General features: G+C 44.6%; 1 protein-coding gene across 2 annotated transcripts in view; it reads left to right on the forward strand.

Moving 5' to 3' along the window:
* The window catches only part of rims2a (regulating synaptic membrane exocytosis 2a), a 1,205,442-nt gene that overhangs the window by 1,159,453 nt on the left and 18,088 nt on the right, over positions 1-27,901 (forward strand). Inside the window, exons 1-3 of one of the 2 annotated variants that reach the window (XM_078540067.1) lie at positions 749-887; positions 22,606-22,747; positions 26,115-26,227. In XM_078540067.1, the coding sequence (XP_078396193.1) occupies positions 749-887; positions 22,606-22,747; positions 26,115-26,227 (394 nt within the window). Of the gene's footprint in view, positions 1-748; positions 888-22,605; positions 22,748-26,114; positions 26,228-27,901 lie in introns of those variants that run through there. The other variant, XM_078540066.1, reaches the window with a different exon arrangement.

The raw sequence follows: 27,901 nt of genomic DNA on the forward strand, positions 1-27,901 counted from the left end.
TAATCATGCAAGTTATAATATAGTTGAATATGTTGTAATGATTAGTTCTGGCAGGCAGTTTTCCGCACTAGAATTTTGCCTGAGGCTGATTTTTTTTGTCAGTTATTTTTGCAAAAAAACCGTACTATCTTCATGGGTTTTGGGCTGTGACTGACTGCAAAAACAAATTGCTTCAAGGCCAACATTTTAGTCACTGTTCATTCTCTCTAAGAACTCATCATATGTTTGATAACAAAATCAAAACACTGACTGCTTCTTCTACTGGAGAGTGCAAAATACTCTCCTCCTCCCACATTCTGATTGGTGCATACAGAAGCCAGCAATGCCCCAGTCAGCATCTTCTCAGACCTCTCTTGTGAATCAATGAACAGAGTAAAGGAGGAGGCGGAGAGCTCCAGACGAAGAGCAAGCAGAGGAAGCAACAAGGCTTTTTCATTTACTTTAGGAGGAGGAGTGCAGCATTTGATTTCCAGCATTGCTTAAGTCATAAATGAACAGAGTCTGGACTTTCAGCTATCTATATGCTACAGAGGACGTGCCTTCATAAAATCCAAGATGATTCTCTGAGTCGTTTGTCCAATTAAACTGTGAAGTGCAGCTTTTGTGGCACCAACGCTAAACAGGGAGAGGTCTCTTTGACCACCCAGAGCATAGGGAAATCATCCCAGATATTTCTTACTAGGTGCTGTTCTGAACAACCGCCAAAACGCCTCGTGTCCTGTACCGCGCAAAAGGAGGGTCGACCAAGATGGTTAGGCAGGGGCCAGACACTGGAAATGCTGGGCTGCGGATGCAGAGGTCTCCAAGCCGAATAAGCCTGTCTGCATCTTTCGAAGCCTTGGCTGTATATTTCCCATGCATGAATTCTTTTGATGAAGATGATGGAGGTAAGAAAAATTACAAAAAAATGACTCTGATCCACTCTACTTGTTGACTGGCACTTATTGCAAAAGTAAAGTAAAAATGTGACTCCATTACCTTTTAGATGGTATTTTAATATAAATTTAAAGCCCCTTAGGTGCTCTGTTTCTCATCAATTATGAAGAAATTATCTTTTTATCTAGCAGTGGGGCAAAAAAGCAATAAGTTCATCATTAAGCTCATATTTCTTACAATATTATGCTCTTTTTCCCTGACTGATCATAACACTTAATGGCAGAGCAATCTTAATTCAGCATGAAGCACTCTCTGCCAATGCCTGTGCTACATGGGTTCTGCTCCACTTCCATGAAAATATGATGGAGAACAGAGCAAATAGTTCCAATCTTATCCTTATGTATTCTCCTACTGATAGTCAGTCTCTCTCGTTCTCTCACACACCAACACCACCCCCCCAACACGCACACACACACACACCTTTGCTTCATTCATTCTCTCTCCCTTATTCTCTCTGTCTTTCTTTCACACACACCTTACTAAGTATTGTATAATCTGTGTAAGAAAATAATCGTGTTATAGCTAAACAGTAAGTTGCTTTCAATTTTTTACTTAAAAGACACAAGGAAAACTGTATGTGGTGCTCAAGTAATGGTGACTTTTAAATAAAACAAGTTAAAGGGGGAGAAAATAATCTGCATTGTCTTCCTTGCCAGAAATAGAACAGAAATTTGCCTGTTAACAGGTTTGTTCATTTACTAGTTAAGAATAAGACTTTGGCACCAGTCAATTACAAATGAAGAATATATTTACAACACTTTAATGCTGAGTCAACTTGCTTGATTATCATAGCCATTCATGTTGTAAATATCAACTGACACAATACACAAGCAAGGGGAACAAACTAACTTAAATAGTCTGATAACTGCTTCAGAAATTCAAAATATCATTTATTTGTGGGGATGAAGTTATTATAAGCATCCTCAACAACTGAAAAAGTATAATATTCAACAGTGTTTGTCTTTCATCTAACTTTGGTTCAATGAAAATAAATAAGGAGTAAATATATTTAGGCTTTGAAAAGTTACACATGTGCTCCTCGCCTCAGTTGCTATTTCTCATTATCTTAGTTAACAAAGCTCGATATTTGGTCATTGTTAGTGATGATGAGGGCAGAAGTGGGATAGGGTTAGATCTGTTAATTTTTTACTTTATCTTATTTCCCTTGTCATTGTCCTTTACCTCTATTTACTCAGAATCATTATTTGTTACTGCCCACTGTGTGCATGAACTCTCTTGTGTCACCCCATCAGCAGAGCTGTCTTAATCATTGTGTGAGGATTCATATGGTCAACGGATGATTTTAAAACAATATTGATATCTGAATTGGGAAGACTAATGTTCTTGCTTCCAATTGAAATTTGTCTCTTCTATTTATTTATATATACATATATATATATATATAAAACATATATTCATATATGTTGCCTCTATCAATTGGTGGTGCATCATTGGTTGTCTCTTTGTTAGGTAAATGATTTTCCTGAGAGCTTCCACAGAGCACATGGACTGAGAAAATTGAAGCTTTCACATCCCTTGACTCACAGTAGGAAGTTGCAGGCTGCCTAGCAACAAAATTGTCTCTTGCAAAAGGAATTATAGGGACTTTGCACTAACCCACCTGAAATTGGGTGAGAAGCTGAACAAAATGATGGTATTAATTTATTCAGAAATCATGTGTGTATTATTTGTGAATTAAACTAGAACAAAACTGAAATGCATTGTATAAATTCCATTTTTTTGGCTACATGTTTCCATTAATTCTATAATCTATAATTCTTCAGAGTCACAGTTTTTTCAGTGTTTTACATTGCTGGCTTATTTGGAACGGTACAAGTCCAAAGGCTAATGCTACGAACTGTGTAAAATCATCCCAATTTTTATTAGATTTAAATGTTGATAGAAACCACCTAGTGATGCAAATATTTTTTATTATTATGAGTTTTAAATTTGATTTAGTGGTGCTAATCAAAATGGCTAATTGCTTTCTCCCATTTTATTTAATCTTATTGAGGCAGTCTAATCAACTTTGGGTCATGAACTATAATCACTTAGTAAATAATGTTCATTTACCTATTATCAACAGCCTCCCAACTTGATGTTTGTAAAAAGAATTTTTTTTAAAATCATGTGAGTATACACAATCCATCCTCTATCAAAATGCAAAGATGCTTTAGTATTTTGATATTCCAATTTTAATATTCCCATTTCATTTTTTTAAGACAGTTATTACAAGCATAGCACTTATGTTCAATTTTGATGCTATTTCCGTAAACCCTAATTGGATAGGGTCTAGGGCAAGATAAAAGCTTAGAACAGCCTGTGCTGTTACCACAGCAACAGAAGTCAGCAAATTCATTGAAGAATAGCTGCAGTAATCTCTATTCAAATGTTCTAATAATATTTTTCTGAGGCCTGTTTCTTTCTCTATTTTTAGTTCTTCTTCCCTACTTCCATTGCCTTCAGTCCAGATTATATTCCTGACTAAAGTTGATTTTTTCCATTTCTTCTACCATTTCCTTACTTACTCAATTTATGAACTGATCAGCAGCAAAGATTGACTCAAGCATCAACTTTTCCTTTCTTTCGTTCTCAGTGAGGAAGCATTTATACTAAACTTCAGTGTACTCTGTGTTTTTGAAGCACAACTAGGTTGACTTAAGAAATTCAGACATGAGAAACCAGGAATCTGCACCTATTTCCCAAGAGTTTTAAAAGTGTACTCTTCATCAGAAAGCTTTTGAAGTTCTTAAAAATCATAGTTGTTGATTTGCGGTGCCCAGACTTCCAAAAGGCATTTGACAAGTTCCACATGAGAGACTGTTATTTAAGCTTAAAGCAATGAAAATTCAAGGTAAATCTTGCATATATATAAGGAATTAGCTGAAGAATAGAAAATTGAAGTTAATTGTTAGATGTAGTGGTGGGGGGCAGCTGGTGGGATGTTGTACTAAGTGGGTTGCCCCAGGTATGGGTTGTTGGGACCACTTATGCATGGAATCGTCCAATCCCATTGGCATCGGTGGTCATGGTGGGTGGGGAGTGGACAATCTGGCATGAGGGGCAGAAATCAGTTTCACACTGGCATGAAAGCACAGCGGGATCATCCAGTGGTGTCTGCCATGGAAGAACCCGAATCCCGTTGGAGGACGGCATGAACCTAATTTGCAACCTGGTAATGGGATGCAAAGTAATGCCCGACCAGAATCGGCCCTCCATGCCCAATTTACCATTACGCTAGCAGGAAAACACGCCAGCCCAGAACACGTCTGGACACGTCTGACGTGCAGAAGTCAGGACTTATCGTTGTAGCCTTGCTCAGATCGCAGACATCTGAGGAGAAGATGATGCTGGAGCCTTATAGCTACTGGACCGTGGAGGAACATGTGCATCGTATGCTGGGTGGATCCTCATGCATATGGCTCTGCAGCAAAGCAGCTCATGGAAGGTCTCCGTTGATGCTTTGAGTCTGCTTCAGAACATCACAGTCTTGGCCATGGGCTGTTACGGATGATCGGCGAGGGGGTTGGTGAGGAGGGTCTACTTTTGACTAGGAGAGGAAGGCGTACCGAGGGGGTGGGGGAGGGGTGTGATGTTGGGAAGGTGGGTCTAAAGTGTCATGGGGGGTGAGGTTGGGACTGGGCGGATGAAGGTGTCAGAGTTTGAGATTGGGAGGAGGGGACGAAGATGTTGGTAGGTGTGAGGTTGGGAAGGGAGGACAAAGGTGTCAGGAGGGATTAGGGGGAGGAGGGTGCACCGGGGAAAATGTAGCAAATGACAACATAGGTGTAAGGGGGGAGGAAGGAGTAAGGAAGGGAGTTCGGAGGGGGAGGGTGTCTGGGGGTAGGAATGCAGTCCGGGGCACGGTGGGGGACCTTGGAGGGGTATGGTGTCCTGGCAGAGGAGGGAGTAAGAGTGGAGGAGGGAGTAAGGTTGCAGGAGGGAGTAAGGGGGCGGGGTGGGCAGGAATGTCCAGGTGAAGGGAGGGGTCTGTGGAGTTAATGACAGTGACATTGTCGACAGTGATGGAGGAAAGGACATGGGTAACTGGGAGCGGGGAAAGAACAGGGAAGCTAACAATAAACTTGACAACTACCATTTGTCAGAATTCGAAAGTGAACAGAGCCTCGTGTGGGACGGGCATAGGTGCTGCATGGGGGTGTGATCAGTGGGTGGGCGGAGATACAGGTCAGCTCAGATGGACAACTGAAAGAGAACCCCAGCAGGCAGCACTGAAAATGCCCAGGGCAGTGAGATGAGTGTGATTGATGAAGGTTCCACGTATGTGGGAGAGTGCTTGCACAAGGCTCATAAAGGCCCTGCCACGCACACCCTTCACCCTCCAGAATCACTCCTGGTCCAGCTGCGTACAGCTGAACTGCTAGTCCAGGGGCGGGGGTGAGGGAGGACTCGCAAAGCTTGTCATGAACCTGAAAGACAACGTTACACATTATTCAAAGTGAATATATTTTTAGATTTAAAGTGACACAATGTGTTCACTCACGCAACCACTTGTGATCAAAATTTCTTAACTTTCCTAGGTCTGTCATTTCTTCTAGGTGCTGCCCTGACATCCGCAGCAGGAGACAACCTGTGCAGTGGTTGGCCCTGTTGTCTGATGACTTCGGAGTGCGTCCTCTGGAGAACCAAGGCCTTGAGGGCCCGGGCTTGCTTCAGCTGTCCTCCTGTGGGCCAGCTGCTCTCTCTGCGGTGACAGAGGACAAGGTTGAGGGGGTAACGGGCAAAGGGGACTTGGAGGGAGCGGACAGCCTCAGATTCCTGAGTGGATGACCCGGGGAGTTCATCTCCAAGTCACTCATCATCCTGACCTGGAAATATATCGCCGTTCCTTCATTGTCGCTGGGTCAAAATCTTGGAACTTCCTACCTAACAGCACTGTTGGTGTACCAACACCACGTAGGCTGCAGCAGTTCAAGAAGGCAGTTCACCACCACCTTCTCAAGGGCAATTAGGGATGGGCACTAAATGCTGGCCCAGCCAGTGATGCCTACATCCCGTAAATGAATATCAAGGAAAGGGTGTCCAATTGCTGCTGCTCCTCCCTTCGGTGACTGAGGGCTCCGGCCTGACTCCTTGAGGAGAAGGAGCACCTGGAGGGACGTCGAGGTGCCCCGTTTCCCTGTCCCGCTGCCACTGCAGGAACTCACCCATGGCTCCCGCTGTGGAGTGCAGGTCTGCGCACATCTCCACATTCTACTGGACCAGGGTCTCCATGGCATCCGCCATCCTCCCCATGAGACCTCCACACATGCACATGTGGGCAAACTTCATCAGAGAGCAGGTGGACACATTCCCCTGACTCACATGTCACTCTGTTGAGGTATTCCAACAGCTCTGCGTGATGTTACCCCGCCTTCTGCTGACTCTCCACAATGAGTTGGAAGGCTGAGTCCAGAGGTTCATCATCTGACTCGGACCTCACAGATGCCTCTTCCCCAGGAGTCCTACCAGTGCCAGGGAGCTCGGCTGAACCTGCTTCCTCCTGCTGCAGCCATGTGTTCTTGCAGCAACCACCAGATTGTGAACCCAAGCCTGCTCTAGATCTAGGTCCCACTAGGGTGTGTGTCTCTGCACTGGTGGAGGGTGTGAGTAAGCGCTGTGATGTCCCTTGAGGTGTGAGATCCCTGAGGATATGTGAGAAGGCTGCTTATTTTTCAGTTCCTCAATGGAGGAGGTGACCACTTGGCTGGAGGTGAGGACCTGGATGGAGCTGAGGAACTGGCCTAGGGCATCGGTCGCTTGGCAGAGCTGCCTGTGAACCAAAGTAGAGATAATTGGTACATGTCAGCAGGGTCAAAAGCAGGAGAGAGAGCACTCACAGTTGCAATGAGAGAGGGTTGATGTGGTGTAGGATTCTCACGTGGGTGTTCACCGCCGACCTCACCGTCGCTGCAGGCATTGTCCACATCCTCACCAGTCAGCACAATGGCACGCTCCCCAAAGTGAGTAAGGGATCTAATGTGCGCCACTCCACCCCAGTTCTGGGTCCTCTTCCTGCTGATGTGAGCAGGCTTCTCCTGCATGAAAACAGATGGAGAGTGTGTGAGCAGGGTGCATGGCACTGTGTGGAATGTTTGTGTGGTGAGCAGAGCCATGGACTGGATGAGTACTCGAGCTCCAGAAGATATCAGCCTGATGGAGATGTGAGGGTGTGTGGGAGAGTTAGTGGAGTTGTCCCTTCAGGTGTGAGATCCCTATGGCTGTGTGATGGGTTTGTGAGTGTGTGAGTTGAGAGTGATGAGGTGGTTGACTTACCCTGGCGGAACAGATGAGAGCATTCATCCTCTTCCTGCACTGGATGGCTGACCTCCTCTGTGTTCCGGTGGCGCTAACTGCCACTGCCACTGCCACCGCCTCCCAGGCCGAATTGGTGACTCCGGTGGATCTCCTGCACCCAGAATGGGGTAGAGGACACTGCAGCGGCCTTCCACTGCATCCAGCAGGCACCCCAGAGAAGTGTCACTAAATTTGGGGGCTGCCGTCTTCTTTGCTTTCAGGGCCATCTGTTGCCTGGAGCAGTCCTGGTCTGTAGACATGAAGTAGGCTGCGCTCTGGTGCTTTCAATATGGCGCCCAGGTCGAGGAAGCGCTGAGGTCAGAGTGTAATGGGCAAATCCGAGCCCACCTGCTAGCAATCTGGAGTGTTTCCTGTGAATGCATTGTTAATGAGGCGGGACATGCCAGGAATGGGATGATGCAGCACAAAAACCCACCGTTACATCAGTGGGTAAAACAACTTTTTAGATGCCCCCTACCACGCTTAATGCAAATCTGGGATAATTCTGCCTTCTGCTTCTAATCTACATCAAGATTTATAAACAGTAGCGTAAGGAAAATTAGTCAATTTTGCAGATGATACGAATTTAGAGGGGCAATGGAGTCTGAGCATTACAAGATGGACAAAATATGTAAGTGGACACAATAGCAGATTATATTACAGAAGTGTAAAGTACTACACATTGCATATTGTTAGGAAAATGGATGACACATGTACTTCACGAATGGCATGGAAATAGCCAAGAATGACATTGAAAGAAACCTAGAAGTCTTAATAGATGCAATCCACAGACAATCAACAAAGCCAATAGAATATTGAACTATATAGTCAGAATATTGGAGTACAAGTCAAAGGAAGTAATAAACAAATTGTATAGTACTTAAAATCATACCTTGAGTAGTCTGTTCGGTCTAAGCAGTGGAACACAAGGGACACATTCAAATGTTGGAAATACTGCAGAGAAAAGCCACAAGTTTAACCCTTGCTGATAGAAATGTGAGTTATGAGGAAAGGCTGGAGAAAATAGCTTTTTTTTACCTTAAAATACTTATATCTGATAGGCAACCTTGAGAGGTGTATGTGAATAAAGGATAAGGGAGGGGTGAATTCAAAAAATTACTTCAAAATAACTTAGTGGAATAGGACAATGGACACAGATTCAAACTAATAAAGGATAATTTTAAGATTGAAATCACAAAATTCTTCCTCACACAAAATTGTAACTAGTTGGGGTGTAACCTGGTAATGCCCCAAAATAGGATCAATACTAGTTTTATCTTCCAATTACCCTGATGAAACCCTCAGAAGCTTTTAAATGGCACCTTCTACCACTGAGCTCCCAAGGTTGTAGGCCCTTTTAATATTGTCATTTCAGGTTAGAACTGATTGGAGTGTGCACCATACGTGTCCCAATCAACTCCATTGGTGAATTGGACCAACAAGTTTAAATTATGCCCCTTCAGGTCTCACAACAATAATATGGACTCAGACTTAACTAGCTGGCTGCTGGGATGGCTGGATATTGGCATTTGGTGTTCCACAGTTCACAAATCTGAAATGAGTGAGATGCAGTTACTTGGAGCATGCCTTTGTGGATCGCGGATATTCAACCTAAGATAAGGAATCGAATGTTGGTATGACAACAATGTAATTAACCCAAAGTGAATATTTAGGGGCAAATTTCTACCAAATCACACTTTTATAACTGAAGAAATCTATGAAGCACAAGACGTGAACTTCTGAAAGGCCACAGTATATATTTATCAGTTCAACATATAGAGGCTCTCACCAATCAAGCTTTCTACCCACCACAGTCTGTGCCCTGGAACTAGAAAATAATTGTTTTTCAAAAAAAAATCAGGAGTTCTGTTGGATGTGAGTGTCACTCAGAAAAGCTAAACAAGGAGCAAAACAGGACTTGTTTTTATAAGGAATAAAAACAGGAAATGCTGGAAACCCTCAACAGGTCAGGCAGCATCTGTGGAGAGAGAAACAAACGTTTCAGGCCATTGACTTTTCATCAGAACTGAACTGAGCATTTACTGTAACTATTTTAGATTTCCAGCACATTCAGTATTTTACTTATTTTTATATTCGTAAGGAATGATCTTCAGTAAGTGCATATTCTGTATATTGATTTGATCTTTTTGCTAAGCATAGTGCAATGGATTCAGAAGCCTGTGTATTGAGGAATTATATTTAAATAATCAGTGTCTGTTCCCATGGGGAGAATTTTTAGCTCAACAGGCAGACGCGTGCCCGACCCAAGCATAAAATGATGCGCAATGACGCCGGGCAAGCGCCCCAACGTCATTGCGCACTTGTGCAATATTTCATTCGGCAGGCGCACGCCGGAGTCGGCAACACACCTGCCAACAATTAAAAGGCCTATTAAGGCCATTAAAAAGTTAATTGAGAGAAATTTTTTGCCGCCCGTCCAACTCCAAGCAGCCTTTGCATTTTTTAGGAAACCTCATCCACGGGCGGGATAAGGTTTCCAACAACAAATAAAAATAAAATCTACATTTTAAAATTTAATTGTAACATGTCCCATGACTCTGTCATATGAGGGGGCATATTTTATAACATTTAAAAAATTTTCTTTTTTTATTTTGAAAAATGTTCATCAGCTTTTCCAGTGCACACCTGCACGCATGCGCCAAGTTCCCCGCTTGCCCTCCTCCCCACCCCCCACCACAGGCAGCGCTGAGCGCTGCCGCTCACGTTTCACACTGGGCGGGCCTTAATAGGCCCATCAGCGTGAAATCGCAGTCGGGCCCCGATCTCGGGCGGCGGTCAGCTCCCTGGCTGCCCGCTCCTGCTGAGCCCGCCCGACGAGGGAAAAATCCTCCCCCATAACCTGTTTCTCTTGATCTATGAATGACCCCTGAGGTAGAATTTGAAATCCATAGTTAAAACTGGTGTTGGTGTCTGTGCAGGGAGCAACGTGAGAAATATTGACATTTATTAGTTTGATCTAGTGTACAGTTGTGTTTGTCTTTTGTAGTGCACTGTGAAAGCTAGTGAGTGACATTATATTGAGATGTAAATTTTATTTGGGATGTTACTCCAGTGTTGATTTGTCAAAGTGTAATGTCCTATTCAGTCTCAAGCATCAAAGACATTTGCAGCCTGTCCGAAAACACATTCAGGAGTGCTGTTCGAACTGTGCAACCCATGAGTTTGTAAAGGGTGCTGAGCCCTATTACCTACTGCAAAGATGACTTTTCACAATTGTATATGTGTGGATTTGACTGTAGCTTAAATATTTAGTATTTAGTAAACTGCATAGGGCCTTCAAAAGGCAGGCACTGCTCTTGCAAACATTTTAACGTTTACGAAAAAGAGGTAATTGTCAAAGCTTTCAGCTTTAAAATAAGATGATTGCAAACTAAAGTTTATGTGAAATTATTACCATAATTATATTTAATAAGAAAAAAACACTGATGCTATGACTAAGTGAGAGCATGAATATGCGGTATATGCATATAAAGTTGTAGCCTACTGTAATTAAATGAGCTGTAATGAAAAAACAGAATTCATAAGTGAAATGGTTTTAATCAAACCAATCAGACAGAAGTTTTTTAGTGCTAATCTGTCACTTATCCTTGCAGTCTTTGCACGGTTAAATATAGAGCAGCAGATCTTCCATGGTATTGCTCATGGTGACTCGGGATATATAAAAGTATGACATTTAAGGAACATAGAAGCAGAAATAGACCATTTAGCCTTTTGAGTCAATCTGTTTCTCCATTCAATTAGATCATGGCTGATCTGTACATCAACCCCATTTTGTTTCATATCCGCTGATATCCTTATTTAACAAAAATGTTATCAATCTTAGTCTTGAAATTTTTTTAAAAACCTTGTCCACAGCTTTCTTATTGAGTGAGTTCCATGTTTCCACCACCATTTGTCTGAAAACGAGTTGCCTGATTCACTCGACTTTAATTTTCTGATTATGCCCTTTGTTAATCTCACAATCATTGGCAGCCATGACTTCAGCTGCCAACGACCTAAGTTCTGGAATTCACTCCTTAAACCTCTCTGCTTTCCTACTTCTTTTTCCTCTTTTAATATACTCTTTAAAACTTACTTTTGACCAATCTTTTGGCCATTGCCCTAATATCTCCTTAAGTTTTGTTTGATAATGCTCCTGTGAAATGCTCCTATGAGGCAGGACATTTCACTTTCACTTCACTAAAGGAACTATATAAATGCAAGCCGTTGTTAATTCCCACACCAGAGGAGATAATATCTCTGTATCTACCCTTAATCATTTAAAATACTTTGATTGGATCATCGTTTAACTTCTAAACTCAAGGGAATACAAGTCATTTATGCAACTTTTCCTCATAATTTAATCTTTTAAACCCTGATTTTATTCTGGTGATAAAAAACAGAAAATGCTGGAGATACTCAGCAGGTCTGGCAGCATCCATGGAGAGAGAAAGGTCATTGAGCTTTTACTTCAGATTTCCAGCAACTGCAGTGTTTTGCTTTTATATAATTCTGGTGACTCTGTGTTGTGCAAAAATTGACATGTGGAAAGGACACCTGCAGGAAGTGCACTCTGTTTGCAAGATTATTAGTATAGATTAGTAGCTTCTGTTGTACATGATTTATCCACATTTATGTATTAAAATCATGAGGGGTCTGGACGGGGATAAGGAGCAACCCCTCCCATCGGTGGAAGGGTTGTGAACCAAACAACACCAATTTAAGGTGTAATAAAAACAGAAAGTGATGGAAAAACTCAGCAGGCCTGGCTGCATCTATGGAGAGAGAAACAGAGTTAGTGTTTTGAGTCCAGTATGACTCTTCTGTGGAACCATTTTAAGGTGAATAGCTAAAGAACCAAAGCCAACCTGAGGAGAAATGTTTTTAGACAGCGAGTAGTTAGGTTCTGGAACCTGGACCTGGCCTGAGAGTATGATGGAGGCAGATTCAGTCATGGTTTTCAAAAGGGAATTGGATAATTATCTGAAGGGAAAGTATTTGCAGGACTACAGGGAAAGCTCAGGAGACTGGGACCAGCTGAGTTGCTCTTGTGGAGAGCCGGTGCAGACCCTGAAAGGCTGAATGGCCTTCTTCTGTGCTGTAGCCATTCCATGACCACACTAAAACCATAACTGTTTCTTACCCTGACTGTTCCCCTGATACAGCTCTCATCTCTAATCCCCAAAGTCCAAGGGATACAGACTTAAAAATGAAAGACTTGCATTTATAGAGTCATTTGCGGCCCAGGCAGAGGTATTCGGCCCATTGAGTCTGTGCCAGCTCTCCGTGGATCAATCCAGTCAGTCCCATTCCCCCTGTTCTATCCCTATAGCCCATCCTGAAGTTATTGACCCCCTCTACTTCTACCATGCTTGTAGGCAACGAGCTCCTGGCCACCACCATTCGCTGTGTGAATAAAGCTCTTCCTCACACTGCACTGCTGCCCTTCCTCTGTGCCTCCTGGTCCTTGTACCATTAGCTAATGGAAATAGTTTTTCCTTGTCGACCTTATCCCAACTTGTCATGATCTTGTATACCTCTATCAAATTTCCCCTCAACCTCTTTTGCTTCAAGGAGAACAGCTTCTCCAACCTAACCTTGTAGCTAAGATCCCTCATCCTTGGAACTGTTCTAGTAAATCTCCTCTGTACTCTCAAGAACTCTCACATTCTTCCTAAAATATGGTGATCAGAACTGGATGCAATATTCCTGTTGCAGCCCTAGCCAGAATTTTATAAGGGTTCAGCCTAACTTGCCTGCTTTTGCGAAGCCCAAATAGCACCTTTCACAACCATCAGATATCTCAAAGTTCTTTACAGCCAATGAAGTATTTCTAAAGTATAGTAATTGTTTTAGTGTAGAAAACTTGAATGTACTTGACAGACAGATAGTTTAACCATTCACTGCCTGATCTGGCTGAACCACACAAGTCCTGCTCTTGCCTGCTAAAACTGCTCGCTATTCCAGAATCATCCTGGAATGCAAAGATAACTCTCAGTTTCTTTACTCTATTGCATACCACCTTCATAAGCCCCTCTCCGATGTGTCTTCCACCCTCATTTCCAATATAAGTGTGAGGAGCTCATGGCCCTCTTTGTCAGGAAGTTTGAGACCAGCCAATCAATTGCCACAGCTGCTCCCCCCTCTTCCCTTAGCCCATCTGGCCAAATTTTCTCTACATCTTTCTCTCGTTTCTTTCCTATCTCATACGTTTCCTGATCTCATCTTGTCCATGAGCCCCACCTCCTGCATCCTCAACCTTATTGCCACCAAACTGCTAAACACCAACCATCCTTTATGTCTCTATGTTAGCTGATAATGTTAATGGTTCCCTCTCTCTAATGCTCCCACCTTCAAAACTGCTGCCATCACCCCTCTCTTCAAAAAGCCAATCCCTAACCTCTTTGCAAACTACTGCCCCATCTCCACCTCCCTTTCCTCTCCAAAATCCTTGTACGTGTTTTTGCCTCCCAAGTACATGCCCATCTCTCCCAGAACTCCATGTTTGAATCTCTGACATCAGATTTCCTACCAAAATGGCTCTTATAGGATGTAATTTGTGACTTTGATTTATCTTTGACAAAGGCAAACTATCCCTCCCCATCTTACTCAACCTATTTGTAGCCTCTCTAACATCATCCAGCTGGTTAGGACTGCTCTTGCCTGGTGCCATGCTTGTCTATCAAATTATAGACAGAGAATCACTGAAAATGGCTTCTCTTCCCTCTTCCCCAGCATTACCTTTGGTGTATGCTAAAGATTTATCCTTGACCCCCCTCCAACATTTACACCCTGTCCCTTGGTGATATTATGCAAAAATACAGCACTAGTTTTCACATGTTCACTAATAACACCCAGCTCTACCTCACCACCACCTCTCTCGAGACCTCATCTGTTGTTAAATTATCAGACTGCTTATCCAACATCCAGTACTGGATTTAATGAAATTTTCTCCAGTGAAATATTGAGAAGATCAAAATCATTGTTTCTACTCCCCGCTACAAACTCTGCTGCCTAGCTACTGACCCCATCCCTCACCCTGGCAACTCTCTGAAGCTGAGCCGAATTGTTCACAACCTTGGCATCATATTTGATCCTTCCAACCACAAATCCACACAATCACTAAGATTACTTATTTCTATCTCCATGATATCACTTGACTCCACCCCTGCCTCAACTCACCTGCTGCTGAAACCCTCATTCATGCCTTTGTTACCTCGAGAATTCATTATTCCAATGGACTTCTGGCTGGCCTCCGACATTCTTCCTTTCATAAACTTGAGGTCATCCAAACTCTGCTGCCTGTGTCCTTATTCGGACCAAGTCCCATTCCCCCATCACTACTGTGCTCGCTGACCTACACTGGCTCCCAGTTAGGCAATGCCTCAATTTTAAACTTTTTATCTCTGTTTGCAAATCTCTCCTTGTTCTCCTCCCTCCCTATCTTCATAATCTCCTCCAGTGCCACAACTCTCCTGCCATCATCTAATTCTGGCCTCTTGAACATCCTCGATTTTAATTGTTCCATCACTGGTGGCTGTGTTAGCAGCTGCCTAGGCCTTAAGCAATCCTATTCCCGCCCCAAAACTCCCTGCCTCTTTACTACTCTTTCCTCCTGTAAGACCGACCTCTTTGACCATGATTTTGGCCACCCGCCTTAATATTGCCTGATGTGGCTCAGGATGAGATTTTGCTTTATAATGCTCCTGTGAAGAGCCTGGGTTTATTACGATAAAGGCACTATGTAAATATAAGTTGTTGTAGTTGTTATATACCTGTATTTTTTTCACATCCATACATAAATTCTGCCTGAGTTTTAGATGGATACCTGATATTCTGTTTATAGTGCACCATATGATATCAGTAAAGTCTGAAAAAAATTATTTGGAAGTGTTTACTAATTTCATTTTTAAGCTCACCATTTTTAAAAATTACATGCCTCCCATCTCAGATCCCAACCAGCCACACTTTGTTTTTCTGTCGTTGGCACTTAGGGGGCAGTGAATAAAAGAGGTCAAGGAATGAAAGCAGTGGACTGCAAATTATGAGTGGGCAGTCCACTCCTCCAGGTGTGGCGAAGATGAAAATTTATCCCCAAAAATGCAGCATTTGGATAACAGGAATTGCAAATCCCGCATTAAACCACTGTCAATGGTTCAGCCGACATTTGGAAACTTAATGGATGATTATTATGTAAAGCAGCTGCCTGCAGCCTTTCTGCTTAAGAAACAGACTCATTATTTGTTAATTAGCCTACAGAACTTCCGCATTACTTGGAAAATTGAAACTCATTTATTTGAATTAATAAAACACAGAGGCTGTGTTGCATGTTTAACTTTCCAGCTAAATCCATTTGAACCTCTCAAAACACAATAACTACTTTGCAAGTAATATTTGGAGAGCTTGAACATGCTTCTTGGCACTGACCCATGAGGCACCAGATTGATTGATGGAGCATTGCGACAGGAAGTCATGGAAATACTGCCAACTTGCAAATGCCAGTGGCAGAGATCCATGCACAAGGCATTGCTTATTCTGACATATCAGTTCCTACCAAATAACGAGAGCTGATGGGAGAATTGAGCCTTACCAACTGGAAAGACAGACCTGTTTGTGCCCTGGACAAATATTTGCATAATGGCCAAAGTAGATAAAGTTGAAACCAAACAAACTGGAATAATAAATGAAAAAAGGATATAGTAATAAAAGTTTCCAAAAAGCAACCATTATCGTAATACATTAGCTGCTGGAAGCCAGCTGAAGTTGATATTTGCATGACTTGAGCATGCACTGCTTAGTCTTGTCACACTGATTGGACCTGAAGCTATAACAAGTTGGATGTATAGGCTGGAATTTTTCAGCCCTGGTAGCACCAGGTGTCATGTGGGGGGTACAACATAACGAGAAGGCCGAAAATCGGTTTTATGCTGTCGTGGAACCAGTTTGTGATCATCCTTTCCACCCGTCAATGGTGAGCAATGTTTCCCACCACCGCATGTCAGGAACGTCATTTTAACATATTTGCATCTAATTATAAGCCCTGCTTGCTGGATTCAAACCGTCACATCAAATTTACCGCCTACTTCAGCGTGACTTCAGATTGGCGTGCTTCACGACTGCCTTTAAAAGGTGTGTACCTGATGACCTGAACTTTGAGTGGAACTTGGAGGTGAGCGCGCACAACCTTGCACAGCGCTCACCATAATCACCCGGAGGTCATCAAGGAAGACATCGCGCATTCGTGGGGGCCCCAGGCAAATCACTTTTTTCCAGCTGGCCAGGGCAAGGGCTGCAGTGCAAGTCAGGCCGAGGTGGTGAAATGGTTGGGGGGCAAGACATCACAAACTGAAGGAAGTACTCAATCACATGTCGGGGGGTGCTGGGGGGCAGGACAGCGTAGACTGAAGGAAATATCAAGCACCTGCCAGGGGGTTTGGGGTGAGGGGGGTTGAGGGAAGCGGCCATGCACTTGGAAAAGCTTGTCGAAAGTGAGCATATTTCCGCTGCTGAGACCATTCAACTGCAGCTCCATTGACGTGCTTGGAATTGGGCCTCTGAAGCTTTTCTGCCCACTCAAATAATGCAGAATCAAAAAAATGCCACCAAATGCTCCTGAACTTTTCACCCCTCAGGTGCAGACTGTAAATTAATGTGTGTTTTAGGGGACAGTAAAGCAATTGGCCAACTGGGCAAGTTGTGCTAGTCCCTTGTGAAAAGTGTCCATGGCGCAGTCATTGGTGGAGGCGGGCAGAGCCCTTTGCATTGTCTTTATCAAGGTTTGGATCAGTATCCATTACGGTTCAAGCTAACAGCGCAGTCTTGCAGTGCGGGTTAGGAGAATGCCTGCGCCTGAGCTGAGAGCACAGCATGCAGTCCAGTGGTTGAAGCTGCCACCAATCGGTCAAGTGAAGTGGGGCGGAGTTGGTGGTATGGTTTCAGACAGCCAATGAGCACACTACACACTGTCCATCCAAGTGGTGGCCAGTAGCCTCATGGATGCATTGAGGAGCCTTCAGACTTAACCAAGAGAGGTTCTTAGTACACCCATGCTAACCCACATGTCTCTCTCTTTGATCCTGCAGGAGTATAATATCAGGATCATGGAGCCTGGTGATTTAACGGTATGCCTCATGGCTTACAGAGAGCAGAGAAGAAGAAGAAGAGAGCAATGGAGGCGTCTGGCTTAGCAAAGGAAGAGGCACCCTCACCCAAGATGAAGGGGCGGCAGGGCCTGCTGCACACCCAGCTGAAGATCCATAGGGGGCTGTAGCCTCGCTAGACCCAAGGGCTATGGACAGCGCCTTTCATTCCTGCAGATGACAGAGAACCAGTGTCACTTAAGACTGCGCATGTCTAGGGAGCTGGTTGGTCACATTTGCCACCTGCTGCAGGATTTGGCACCACGGGGGCATGGAGGGCATCCACTGCCAGTGGCCATGAAAGTGACCGTGGCGCTCAATTTTTACGTCAGTGGCTCCTTCCAGGGCTCCACAGGTGACCTGTTTGGGACCTTACAAGCCTCCACACAAGTGTATCCAGGAGGTCATGGATGCCACTTTGGCGAAGGCACAGAACTTGGTGCATTTCACCCGGGATCAGGAAAGGCAGGAAGCAAGAGTGCTGGGATTTGTGCAGATCTCTGGTTTTCCACAGATACAGTCATGAAACTGCACTCGCATGGTGCTTAGATCTACATGGCAAACAGCAGTAAACTACGTCAACCACGAGGGCTTCCACTCTTGAATGTTCAGCTGATGTACGACCACCACAAACACATCCTACAGGTCTGTGCACGATTCCCAGGGAGCATCCACAACTCCTATGTCCTTAGCAGGTCTTAGATCCCTGACACCTTCCAGCATCCAGAGAGGCTGCAGGGTTGGCTCTTCAGGGACAAGGGCTACCCACAGAGGATGTGGCTGCTGACACCTGTGTGGCGGCCTCGGGCTGCAGCAGAGCGACGGTATCATGAGGCTTATGCCACCACCTGGACTTTGACGGAGTAAACAATAGGCATCTTGAAAATGAGGTTCCGGTGCCTCAACAGGTCCAGTGGAGCATTGCAATACGGTCCCCAGAGGATGTCACTTGCTGCACGATGCACACCCTGATGCTGCAATGGGGGGAGGACCTAGCTAAGGAGGAAATGGAGGAGCTGCACGTATCCTCCAATGAGGAGGACGTCAAAGGGCATGACAACGATGACATCCTTGAAGGCAAGGATGCCAGCGATGAGGCCATCACACTGGCCAAACGAGGCAGGGGCAACTACACCTTCTTAACCTTCCTAAACCTGCCACAACATCTTGGTGCTCCCCTGACATCCACAGCAGAGGTGGAAGCAGCCTGCTCTTGAGGACCTAGAGCTGGAGGGCTCTTCTGTGTAGCAGTGGCACCCTCCTCTGCTTGTGGAGCTGGAGCTGCTGGGGTCACAGGAAGAGGGGATTCGGATGGGTTGGATACTCCCAGAGTGACCTGTAGGATGGTCGGAAGTGTGCACCTGCTGATCCTCCCCCCATGGGTGCCCAGATGCCATGGCTGACTCTTTACGGACAAGGGAAACTGGCGTGAGATGAAGCTGGCCCCCACCCATCTTGCGTTGACACTCTTGGAGGCCAGCTATGCCAGGCCAGATGGAAAGGATGCCTGGCATGTGTGGGTGGTGAGTGGTGCCATGGACAGGATGAGGACACGATCCACAGGGCAGATGAAGGTGTGTGTGAGAGAGTGAATGGTGATGACCCTTGAACTAGCAGTGAGTGAGATCCCTGGGATGTGTGATGGGTTTGTGAGTGTGTGAGTTAAGAGTGATGAAAAGAGTGACTTACCCTAGTGGAACAGAGGAGATTCATCCTCCTTCAGCACTGGGTGGCTGTTCTCTTTTGCAGGGCACTGGCACTGACTATCGCTGCCACTGCCTCCCATGCTTGATTGGTGACCTTGCTTGCTGGTCTTTGTGCAGAGCGGGGAGTAGAGGACTTCACGGCGGGCCTCCAGAGCATCCTGTAGGTGCCTGCGGGAGGCGTCGCGAAATTTGGGGGCAGCATGTTTACTCTCATTGGCAGTCATGACTTTGCAGCAGCTTCTGATGTCTTAGAGAGAGCTAGCTCCGTTCAGGAGCACCCTTTAAATATGGCCCCAGGATTACTGAAGGCCTGAGGTGATGGTGGGGCGGGCGAATCAGAGGCTGCCCCGCCACTGATCCAGCATGTTTGCCGGGAATGCATTATTAATCAGGCGGGATGCACTGGGAATGGGGTGATACAGTGCAAAAACCCACCATTGCAGGTAAAATGTCCCTTTTCCCACCCGCTAGCCCACCTTGTGCAAATCTAGGGCAGTTCCGCCCATAGTGTTGGCTGTTTAGTTCCATTGATTCAAAAGCAATAAGAAGTATGGATCTTGGTTTACAGTTTGACAAAGGAATTCAATGTGAAGTACATTTCCTGCCATTGGTGCTGGGTTCAGAAGCAGGAGTTGTTTTACTCTACAATGTGCAGGATATTCCCACATGTTAGCATTTTTGTGATGTTGCTTTTTGCCAGATTAGTAACTCATGCCAAAGGTGCAGTGGTGTTATTCAGAAGCACCCACTATGTTGTTGAACACTGGAAAACCTGTTTTAATTGATGAAGATATAAGGGACATATTTTATATATTGTTGCTAATATCATGAAGCTTCACCTGCAATGAGCACAGAATAGGAATTCAGGTACTGAAATCAGTGAGTCCTGCAGGATTCCCCATCCTTTAAAATTCTTCTTCTTCATTCCTGTGCCCATGGACACACGAGGCAGATGAAGCACTTGCGTCTGTTTCCGTAACTAGTTTTTCCCTGAAACAAGTCACAAGCCTGTTGCCTGAGGCTCCACATCAAGCATGGCTGACCCAGAGACTCTCCTGCTCTTACTGTCTGCCATAGGTGTATTGGAAGGGCGTATAGGTTGATAATCAAGCTGTTTGGCCAAGTTGTGAACACACCTTCGTTGACTATCACGCCCTGGAGTGGAACTCAAACCCAGAGCTTCTGGCTGTGAAACAGGGACACTAGCCACTTAGTTCCAAGGCCTCTCCTTTTAATTGACAGGAAATCGACAAAGCTTGCTAACCTCCATCCCGAATTCTCATTTTTCTCCCAGGGGGATTGAACTGCAAATGGCTAAAATGTACCTTTTAATATGATTAAGCAAAGACTCATGATATTCATCAATGATTTTATTGCTTACCATGTCAAAAGTGAGTGTAGATTTGACATGGAATATTATAATTTCCTTGACTTGAGACTCATGGTTATTGTGCAGGCTATAGTTTTATGCTACATCGGATTCAATTGGTTATATTTCTAATAACAGTACTTTTTGGTACATGTACAGCTGTAGCAGTAATGTATTGAGTTTTGTATAATCAACTTGAGGCAAACTCCCAGTCACTGGTTTGGATTTTGCTCCCTTTAAAGTGCTAGTTTTGGTTATGTTGGGTCAGCTGCTAAATTAAATGCTTTATCATAGTGAGTAGACTAATTGAAATAGAGGAGGAGAAAAATGTAGCTGAAAGAGAAAACACAGTAGAAACACCCTGCAACAAGCACTCTGTCAGTTGATGAAGTGGCAGTGAAGAGCTCTTCCACACACTAGTCCTATCCTAAGCCCCTCGAGCCTGTTCCACCATCCAATTAGATCATGGCTGATCTGTACCTCAATTGCATCTTCCCGCCTTTATTCTGTAACCTTTAAAACACCCTTGCCTGAACAAAAATCTATCAATCTCAATTTAGCAATTTGCAAGTTACCTAGCCTCAACAGCTTTTTGGGGGAGAGTTGCAGATTTCCACTATCCTTTGTGTGAAGAAGCACTTCTTGACATCCAAAATGTTATGTCCCCCTGTTTTGAACACCCCCACCAAAGACAGCCAAAATTCACAAACAATCCGCAGTAGCTCAATTCCATGTTTATCAAATAATGAAGCAATTGTCAGATCTAAAGTGATTCTAAAATTAAAATTGCACTACTGGCCAGCAATCCCATCCTGTCTGGGCAGTGTCTTCTGCAGTTAAATGTATTCAAATAACTGGTACTGAGGGAAGATGTTTCTCTTACTGTTATGTGTACCAAAATCATAAAGCTATTTAGAAAGAACGGCCTGGATTTTAACATGGTGGCAAGTTCTGTTTGGGGGATTTGAGGTTGTTGTTTCCTGAATATCCTATAGAATTTAACTGCAGAGGTCTTTAAGTGGGCTTTCTACCTGATTGACAGGTTAGAGGCCATTCAAGCAGGAAACCTGCTTCACATGGTTGAAGCCTCTGAGAGCAGATAAGGAAGTGTGAGAGGCAAGTTGGATGTGTTGGTCTGGATCAGAGTGGTGGGGAGGGGTTGGATCGCAGAGTTGGCTTGAGATTGCAGTGGGGGTGACCCCATGGTGATTGGGTTGGGGAGCAATTGGTGGTCAGGGAAGGATGTGGTCCACGGAACTGGGTTGGGTGTCAAGGGAAGGGTTTCCATTGGAGGTCAGTGATTCTGATGATGATCAGTGGCAGGGGAACTAACAGATTGCAAGGGCATTTTACTGGGTAGCTGGTTGGGCCTGGAGGAAGCACTCCTGCTCCTCTTAGCCCACAAGCATTGCTGTAAAGACATTTATCTTATAGATTCAGCCCTTTTTGCCTCCTTTCACCTGACAAGTTTCCTAAGGCCAGAGAAACCTGGCTACATGTGGTCAAAAATAAAATCACTGTTAAAGTTAAGGCACAATACCTGAATATAATACTTAAATGACCAGCCTACTTGCCGCAAGCATTTTGGTTGCCCAACCCTCATCTCACTTCTGTTAAAAACTGGTCATGGGTTGGTCAAGGCCAGTTGGATTTCTGGTTCAGATATCTTGCATTTTAACCTTTGATACAACTCCGACCCACCTGTTTTTGGGAGCTAAAATGTGGCTCAACCGGTTTACAATTTCTTTGCACCTAGCCCACAGAGGTAATATCCCTCAGTGTTAAGACTGAATCTCATTATATTTGAGTCCTTTCTGTACCTGGTCAATTAATTCAATTAGAGAAGGCTGTAGATGGAAACAGTCACAAAGTGAAGCGGAATGAGCCGAAAGGACAGAAGGCCACTGTGTTACAAACATTAAAAGCAAGGAGCTGTTTCTATTGAGATGTGACCATTCTTTTGCTGACCATTATGCCCAGTGCATAAATTTTCGTAAAGTAAACTCTGTTGAATTATATTTGTTTCTACAGTTTATGAGAAAGGGCAAGTGCACAGAAGAACACCTTTTAGACATCTTTACCTGATCAATACTAATACAGTGCATACAGTGTACTCCAGATGAGGTAACGTAGCATCTTCCCATTCTTGTTTCTGCAGAGGCTGGAGGGAAAAAGCTCCGAAGTACCATCCAACGCAGTACAGAAACTGGATTGGCAGTTGAAATGAGAAATCGGATGACTCGGCAACCAAGTCGTGAGTCTACAGATGGGAGCATGAACAGTTACAGTTCAGAGGGAAAGTAAGTTCAGTGTAAAGATGAACTACGTGTTACAATGCTTCAACAACAGTACACAGTGCAGGGGTAGGGGTGCGGGAGGGTGGTGAACAATATTGGAAAGGCGTTAAGCAACGTCAGGTTGTTGGGAAGGGGGTAAGTGTCAGGTTGTGGGGGGGTAAATAGTGTCTGAAGGGGATGAGCAACATCAGGGGTGCTGGGATGCCTTGACACTTCTTCTGATTTAAAGGGCTGCACTCCTAGTAGGGCTTATGCCTGCTAAGAACAGCACTAATAACTCATGGCAAAAAAATCTAGTTAAGTGCCGAACAAACAGCCCAGGTTTACATGCTATCAGGTCCCAGCGCACCATCAGTGGGGGCTCATCATTTCAACATTCGCCTCTATTGGGACTGGAAGATCTGGGTCATTGGGAAAATCTTTCCCCCGGTTGGGGGGGACGTGCGGAAGCGAGCAGGAGCGGGCGCGCCTCTGATTGGCGCCCCCAATCAGGGGCGTGCTGCCATTTCACATGGGCGGGCCAATTAAGGCCCGCCCAGCATGACGTCCGCCAGGAAGCGCTGTGTGCTCCCTCTGCGGTGGGGGCGGGGGAGGGATTCCCTCAGTTGGGAATGCGCTCTTTTGCGCATGCGCGTGAAAGAACGCATAGATCGCCCTGAGACTAAGTGCTGCCTCAGGGAGATCAGCTCTGATTTAAAACTTTCAATTAGCATGTTTAAAAAATTTCCCTGCCACGTCCCCTCATGTGACACTGTCACATGAGTTGGGACATGCCCATAACTTTTATTGAAGCCTTCCTTAAAAATTTAAATATCCTCATGAAGCCTCATCCCGCCCATGGATGAGGTTTCATGCTTTTTCCGAAGCCCGCCAGGGCTCCCAGCCTGCCCGCCAACCATAAGGTTGGACGGGCAGGTCCATTAACGACCTTAATTAGTTTTTCAATGGCCTCAAGAGGCCGTTGACAGGTCGGCAGGTGCGCAGCTGACTTGGCTGCGCCCCTGCTGTCCTGAAAATGGAAATGACGCTGGGTGACGTCGGGAGTTCCACCCGACCTCATCCCGCATCATTTTACGCATCGGCGTGTGTGCCCCGCCCCCGCTCGCTGACCGGAAGATCCTGCCCGTTATTATCATTTGAGACCTGTATCTTACATTAGAGTTAACTAGCAATGTAAGTAAATGTTATGTAGCTTTAAGTTTGTTCCATATCTATTATAGTAACACTTTTGATACAAGTTACACATACATTGAGTTCCTCAGTAGACCCAATGTTAACTTTTTGTGAGGATCACAATCATCTAAAAATAAATAAGTAACCATTGAGTCAATTACAGTGAAACTGTACTATCAAAATATACAGTCAACATTGCGTAAAGTCTGGGCATTGTTACAAATAAACCATCAATGTGTTCATAACTAATTCCTACCTTTGCTACCCCAATAGAGCAATTAACCCATGCATTAACATCTTACTCTCCTAAAATAGCGGAGAGAGGAATTTAACACTGTACAGGCACATTAAGGGCGGAATCGTCCCAGATTTGCACTAAGTGGGGTAGTGGGCGAAAAAAAGAATGTTTTATTCACCAGCAGCAATGGCAGCCTTTCATGCCATTTCATCCCAAACCCGCCTCATTAATCATGCAGCCACAGGAAACGCTGACGGGTGACCTCCGAATTGCCCACCACACCTTTACCTCGCTGTTTCCTCGCTCCGAGTGCCATATCTAAACTGCAGCTGCCCACACAGGTCTCAATGCTTGCAGCCCAGGACTGCTCCAGTGAAGACATGGCCCTGAAAGCCAAGAAGAGTTCAGTGACCCATCACTGGAATGCCTTTTGGAGGCCTGCTGTGATGTCCTCCGGCTCTGTCCGCAGGAGATCCAGCAATCTCACCACTCCAGCTTGGGGGGCGGTGGCAGTGGTGGTCAGTGCCAACGTTGCACAGAAGAGGTTGGCCATCCAGTGCAGAAACAGAATGTATGATCTCATCCATACCGCCAGGGTAAGGCAACCATCTCATCACTCCAAACTCACAAGCCCATCACGCATTCACTGGCATCTCACTCGCTGCCAGCTCAAGGGGCATCACCACTCAGTCTCTCACACACCTCCTCACATGTCCATCTGGTTTCATCTCCTCTGGAGACTGCCTCCTCAGCCCTCCCCATCTTGAGGCCACTTGCAGAGATCAACATGTGCCCCCACACATACCCAGGGATACCCCCCTTCTTCAGTACAGCCCTCCCCCTGCAGCCTCTTCCCTTGCCTGAGGCCACTTCTCTCCCTTCCCTAAGCAAGCCATGTCCCTGCAGCCTTATGGCTGGTCTGGTAAGTAGTGACCTGCCCATTGGCCTCCCTAAAAGTGATGTGGTGCTACCTGCAAAGCCTGGCACTGATGATCGCAAGTGCTGCCTGAAGCCAGGTAGGCAAACCTCGAAGTCTTGAGCGAAGTGCAGCTCTCCAGATGCATTTCTCTATGTACAGCTGTGAAACACGTCAAAGTGCAACTATGCTGATGTGCCCGGATGATCCAGCACGGAGCGAAGATTGCGGCAAGCTGGGCTCATAATAATATGCAGATGTATTACAATGAAGTTCCTGACGTGCAGCGGCAGGAAACATGGCTTGCCAATGACAGGCGGAATGGACGATTGCAAACTGGTTTCACAACGTCATGAAACCGATTTTTGGCCTTCCCGCCATATTGCCCACTAATGCCCGCCATGACACTCAACGCCAGCAGACACGGAAAATTCCACCCTAAGTGCTCATACATTGCCATGTTTCACAGTGATTTCCAGGATATAATGTAAACCAGATGTGCATACTGAACATGATGAGACAATAAGCCTGGCCAACATGTTACAGGTCCTGCATACTGACTCAAATTAGAATTCTTTTCCAATTTTCTCCCCATTTTCCCAATCCCTCCCCTCCCTTACAGTTGCTAATAAGAAAATTAGTAAGGCAGTCATTTCTGGGTTGCTAATGTGAGGCCCTTAACAACCGGTTTAGAACAACACTAGTGAAATTGTACCCTCTTGGACACAGATTACTTAGACACAGACCCAGCAATGGTCAGAAAACAAATTACCTTAAAAGAAGGGAATCTCAATCTGTTCAAAAAATAATAATTCTGTCAACTGTTCATTGGAGTGTTTTTGTCGATCTAGTCTTTGTTGGAAAACCAAAGTTCTCTGTGTTTCAAAGTTAAGAGAGTGTAAAGATCAAGAAATATAAATTGCAGCATAAAGTTCAAGGTTAAGGTTAACAATTAATTCTTAGCATAAGCTCATTTTTTCATTTCTTTAATATTACTAAGTGTTGCACTCAATTTCCTCTTCTTGCACTTGTTTTCCTCATAGCCTTATCTTTCCTGGTGTTCGCTTGGCATCAGACAGCCAATTCAGCGATTTTCTGGATGGCCTTGGCCCAGCCCAGATGGTTGGTCGTCAGACATTAGCGACACCATCCATGGGTAAGCAGCACCAATATTTCACCTTGAACTCAATAATCCTAAAGAAAGATGATACTTTGACTGTCAATAATTCCAATTACATATTACATACCAGCTAGAAGCATTGTGCTATTGTAAATGTTTACACCAATGCAGTGTATCTGATCTACAATGTTAAATGACTTTCATCACTGTGACAGTTTATATTTTTCCTACCCCATTTCAGCTCACTCATTATCTTTATTCAGTAAGCTATGTAGGACTGTGACTGCATTCAGGCAAGCACAAATCCATTGCTCACATCTGCAAAACTGTTACTGTATAGAAAATATACAGACTCTTGAGGTGGAGACAGTAAGTTACACCAACGAATTGTTGTGAGGCATTAAGCTGAGATATGCTATCACTTTTTTACTTGTAATCTGCAAGTTTTCTTCAAAACTTGATAGGATCAATTGGATTTTCCTCTAAAGAGTGTTTTGGTGTATGGGCTAGAGCTTAAGCACAGTGAATCATGAGGTAATTATTAACACATCATCAGTCCAGTGTGGCTTGTAAAGAGGGGGTATGTTAAAGGTTCTAAAGATAGAGTCAAAAATCGATTTCTGTGTCAAAAGGTTATGGGTTAAAGCCCCACTCGAGAACTTGAGCACATAATCTTGACTGCCACTTCACTGAGGGAGTACTAAATTGTTGGAGGTGATGTCTGTTAGCTATAAACATTAAATTGAGACCCTAACTGGCTATTCAGATGAGCATAAAAGAGCTTTTCGATGAAGGGCAGAAGTTCTCTTCATGCCTTTGTTAATATTTATTCCTCAGCACCCAACACCCAAACTATTTGTCTAATTTGTCATTTTGGGGCTTTGGTGTGTGCAACTTGGCTGCCACTGTTGTCGATAATACAATGGTCATTGCACTTCAGGATTACAAGGTGCTACGCAAATCCAAATTCCCTAAATGTTATTGAATGCAAACATTGTTTTTAGCACAATTTGATGTCCTATGGCATGCCTCTGATCCTCACATAATGTACAACATTGAAGACACCAGGGGCAAGAGTGCTGAGACAGGCTGGTTAAAAGACATGCCTCAGTGCTTTGGGACTTTGTCACATTTGGGTGGTTGAATACTAAGCCCTCTAGCGCTCACCCCTCACACTCCCTCACTCTCCCCACCCACTTCTCCTGGCTCATTCATGCCAACTCATGCCAACCCATGCCCCTTTACTCACCCCAATGGCCTTTCATAGCCTCTTTACCAACCTATGCCCACCCACTCATCCCCACGGCCAACTCAGTGCCAGCTCATCCCAACACATCCCCACCACACACCAATCTTTGCCCTTACACTCTCCATGCCAACTCACCCAGTACCCACCACGGGCAGACCTCAGGGGCCATGCTGGGATGACATAAAATTAAGTTCTAAGAACCTATTACAGACTTCACTGTATAAAAAACAACACACATTGATTAAAGTCCATTCGATACATTTAAATACCCTCAAGTGCTTAGTCCTGTATAAAACAAACATTTGTATTCATAGCCCCACATCAAAGACAGCTAATCCCTAGATCTCTTGGAACTGTCAATCAAACTGTGAACTTATGTTCCCCTCTGTGATAACGATAGGACGTGGAAGTAGTCAATCAGTAATAGTGCTATAACGATAGTCTTTATGATTATGTCAACA

This window comes from Cetorhinus maximus, chromosome 4 (assembly GCF_964194155.1).
Source record: "Cetorhinus maximus chromosome 4, sCetMax3.hap1.1, whole genome shotgun sequence".
Lineage (NCBI taxonomy): Eukaryota > Metazoa > Chordata > Chondrichthyes > Lamniformes > Cetorhinidae > Cetorhinus > Cetorhinus maximus.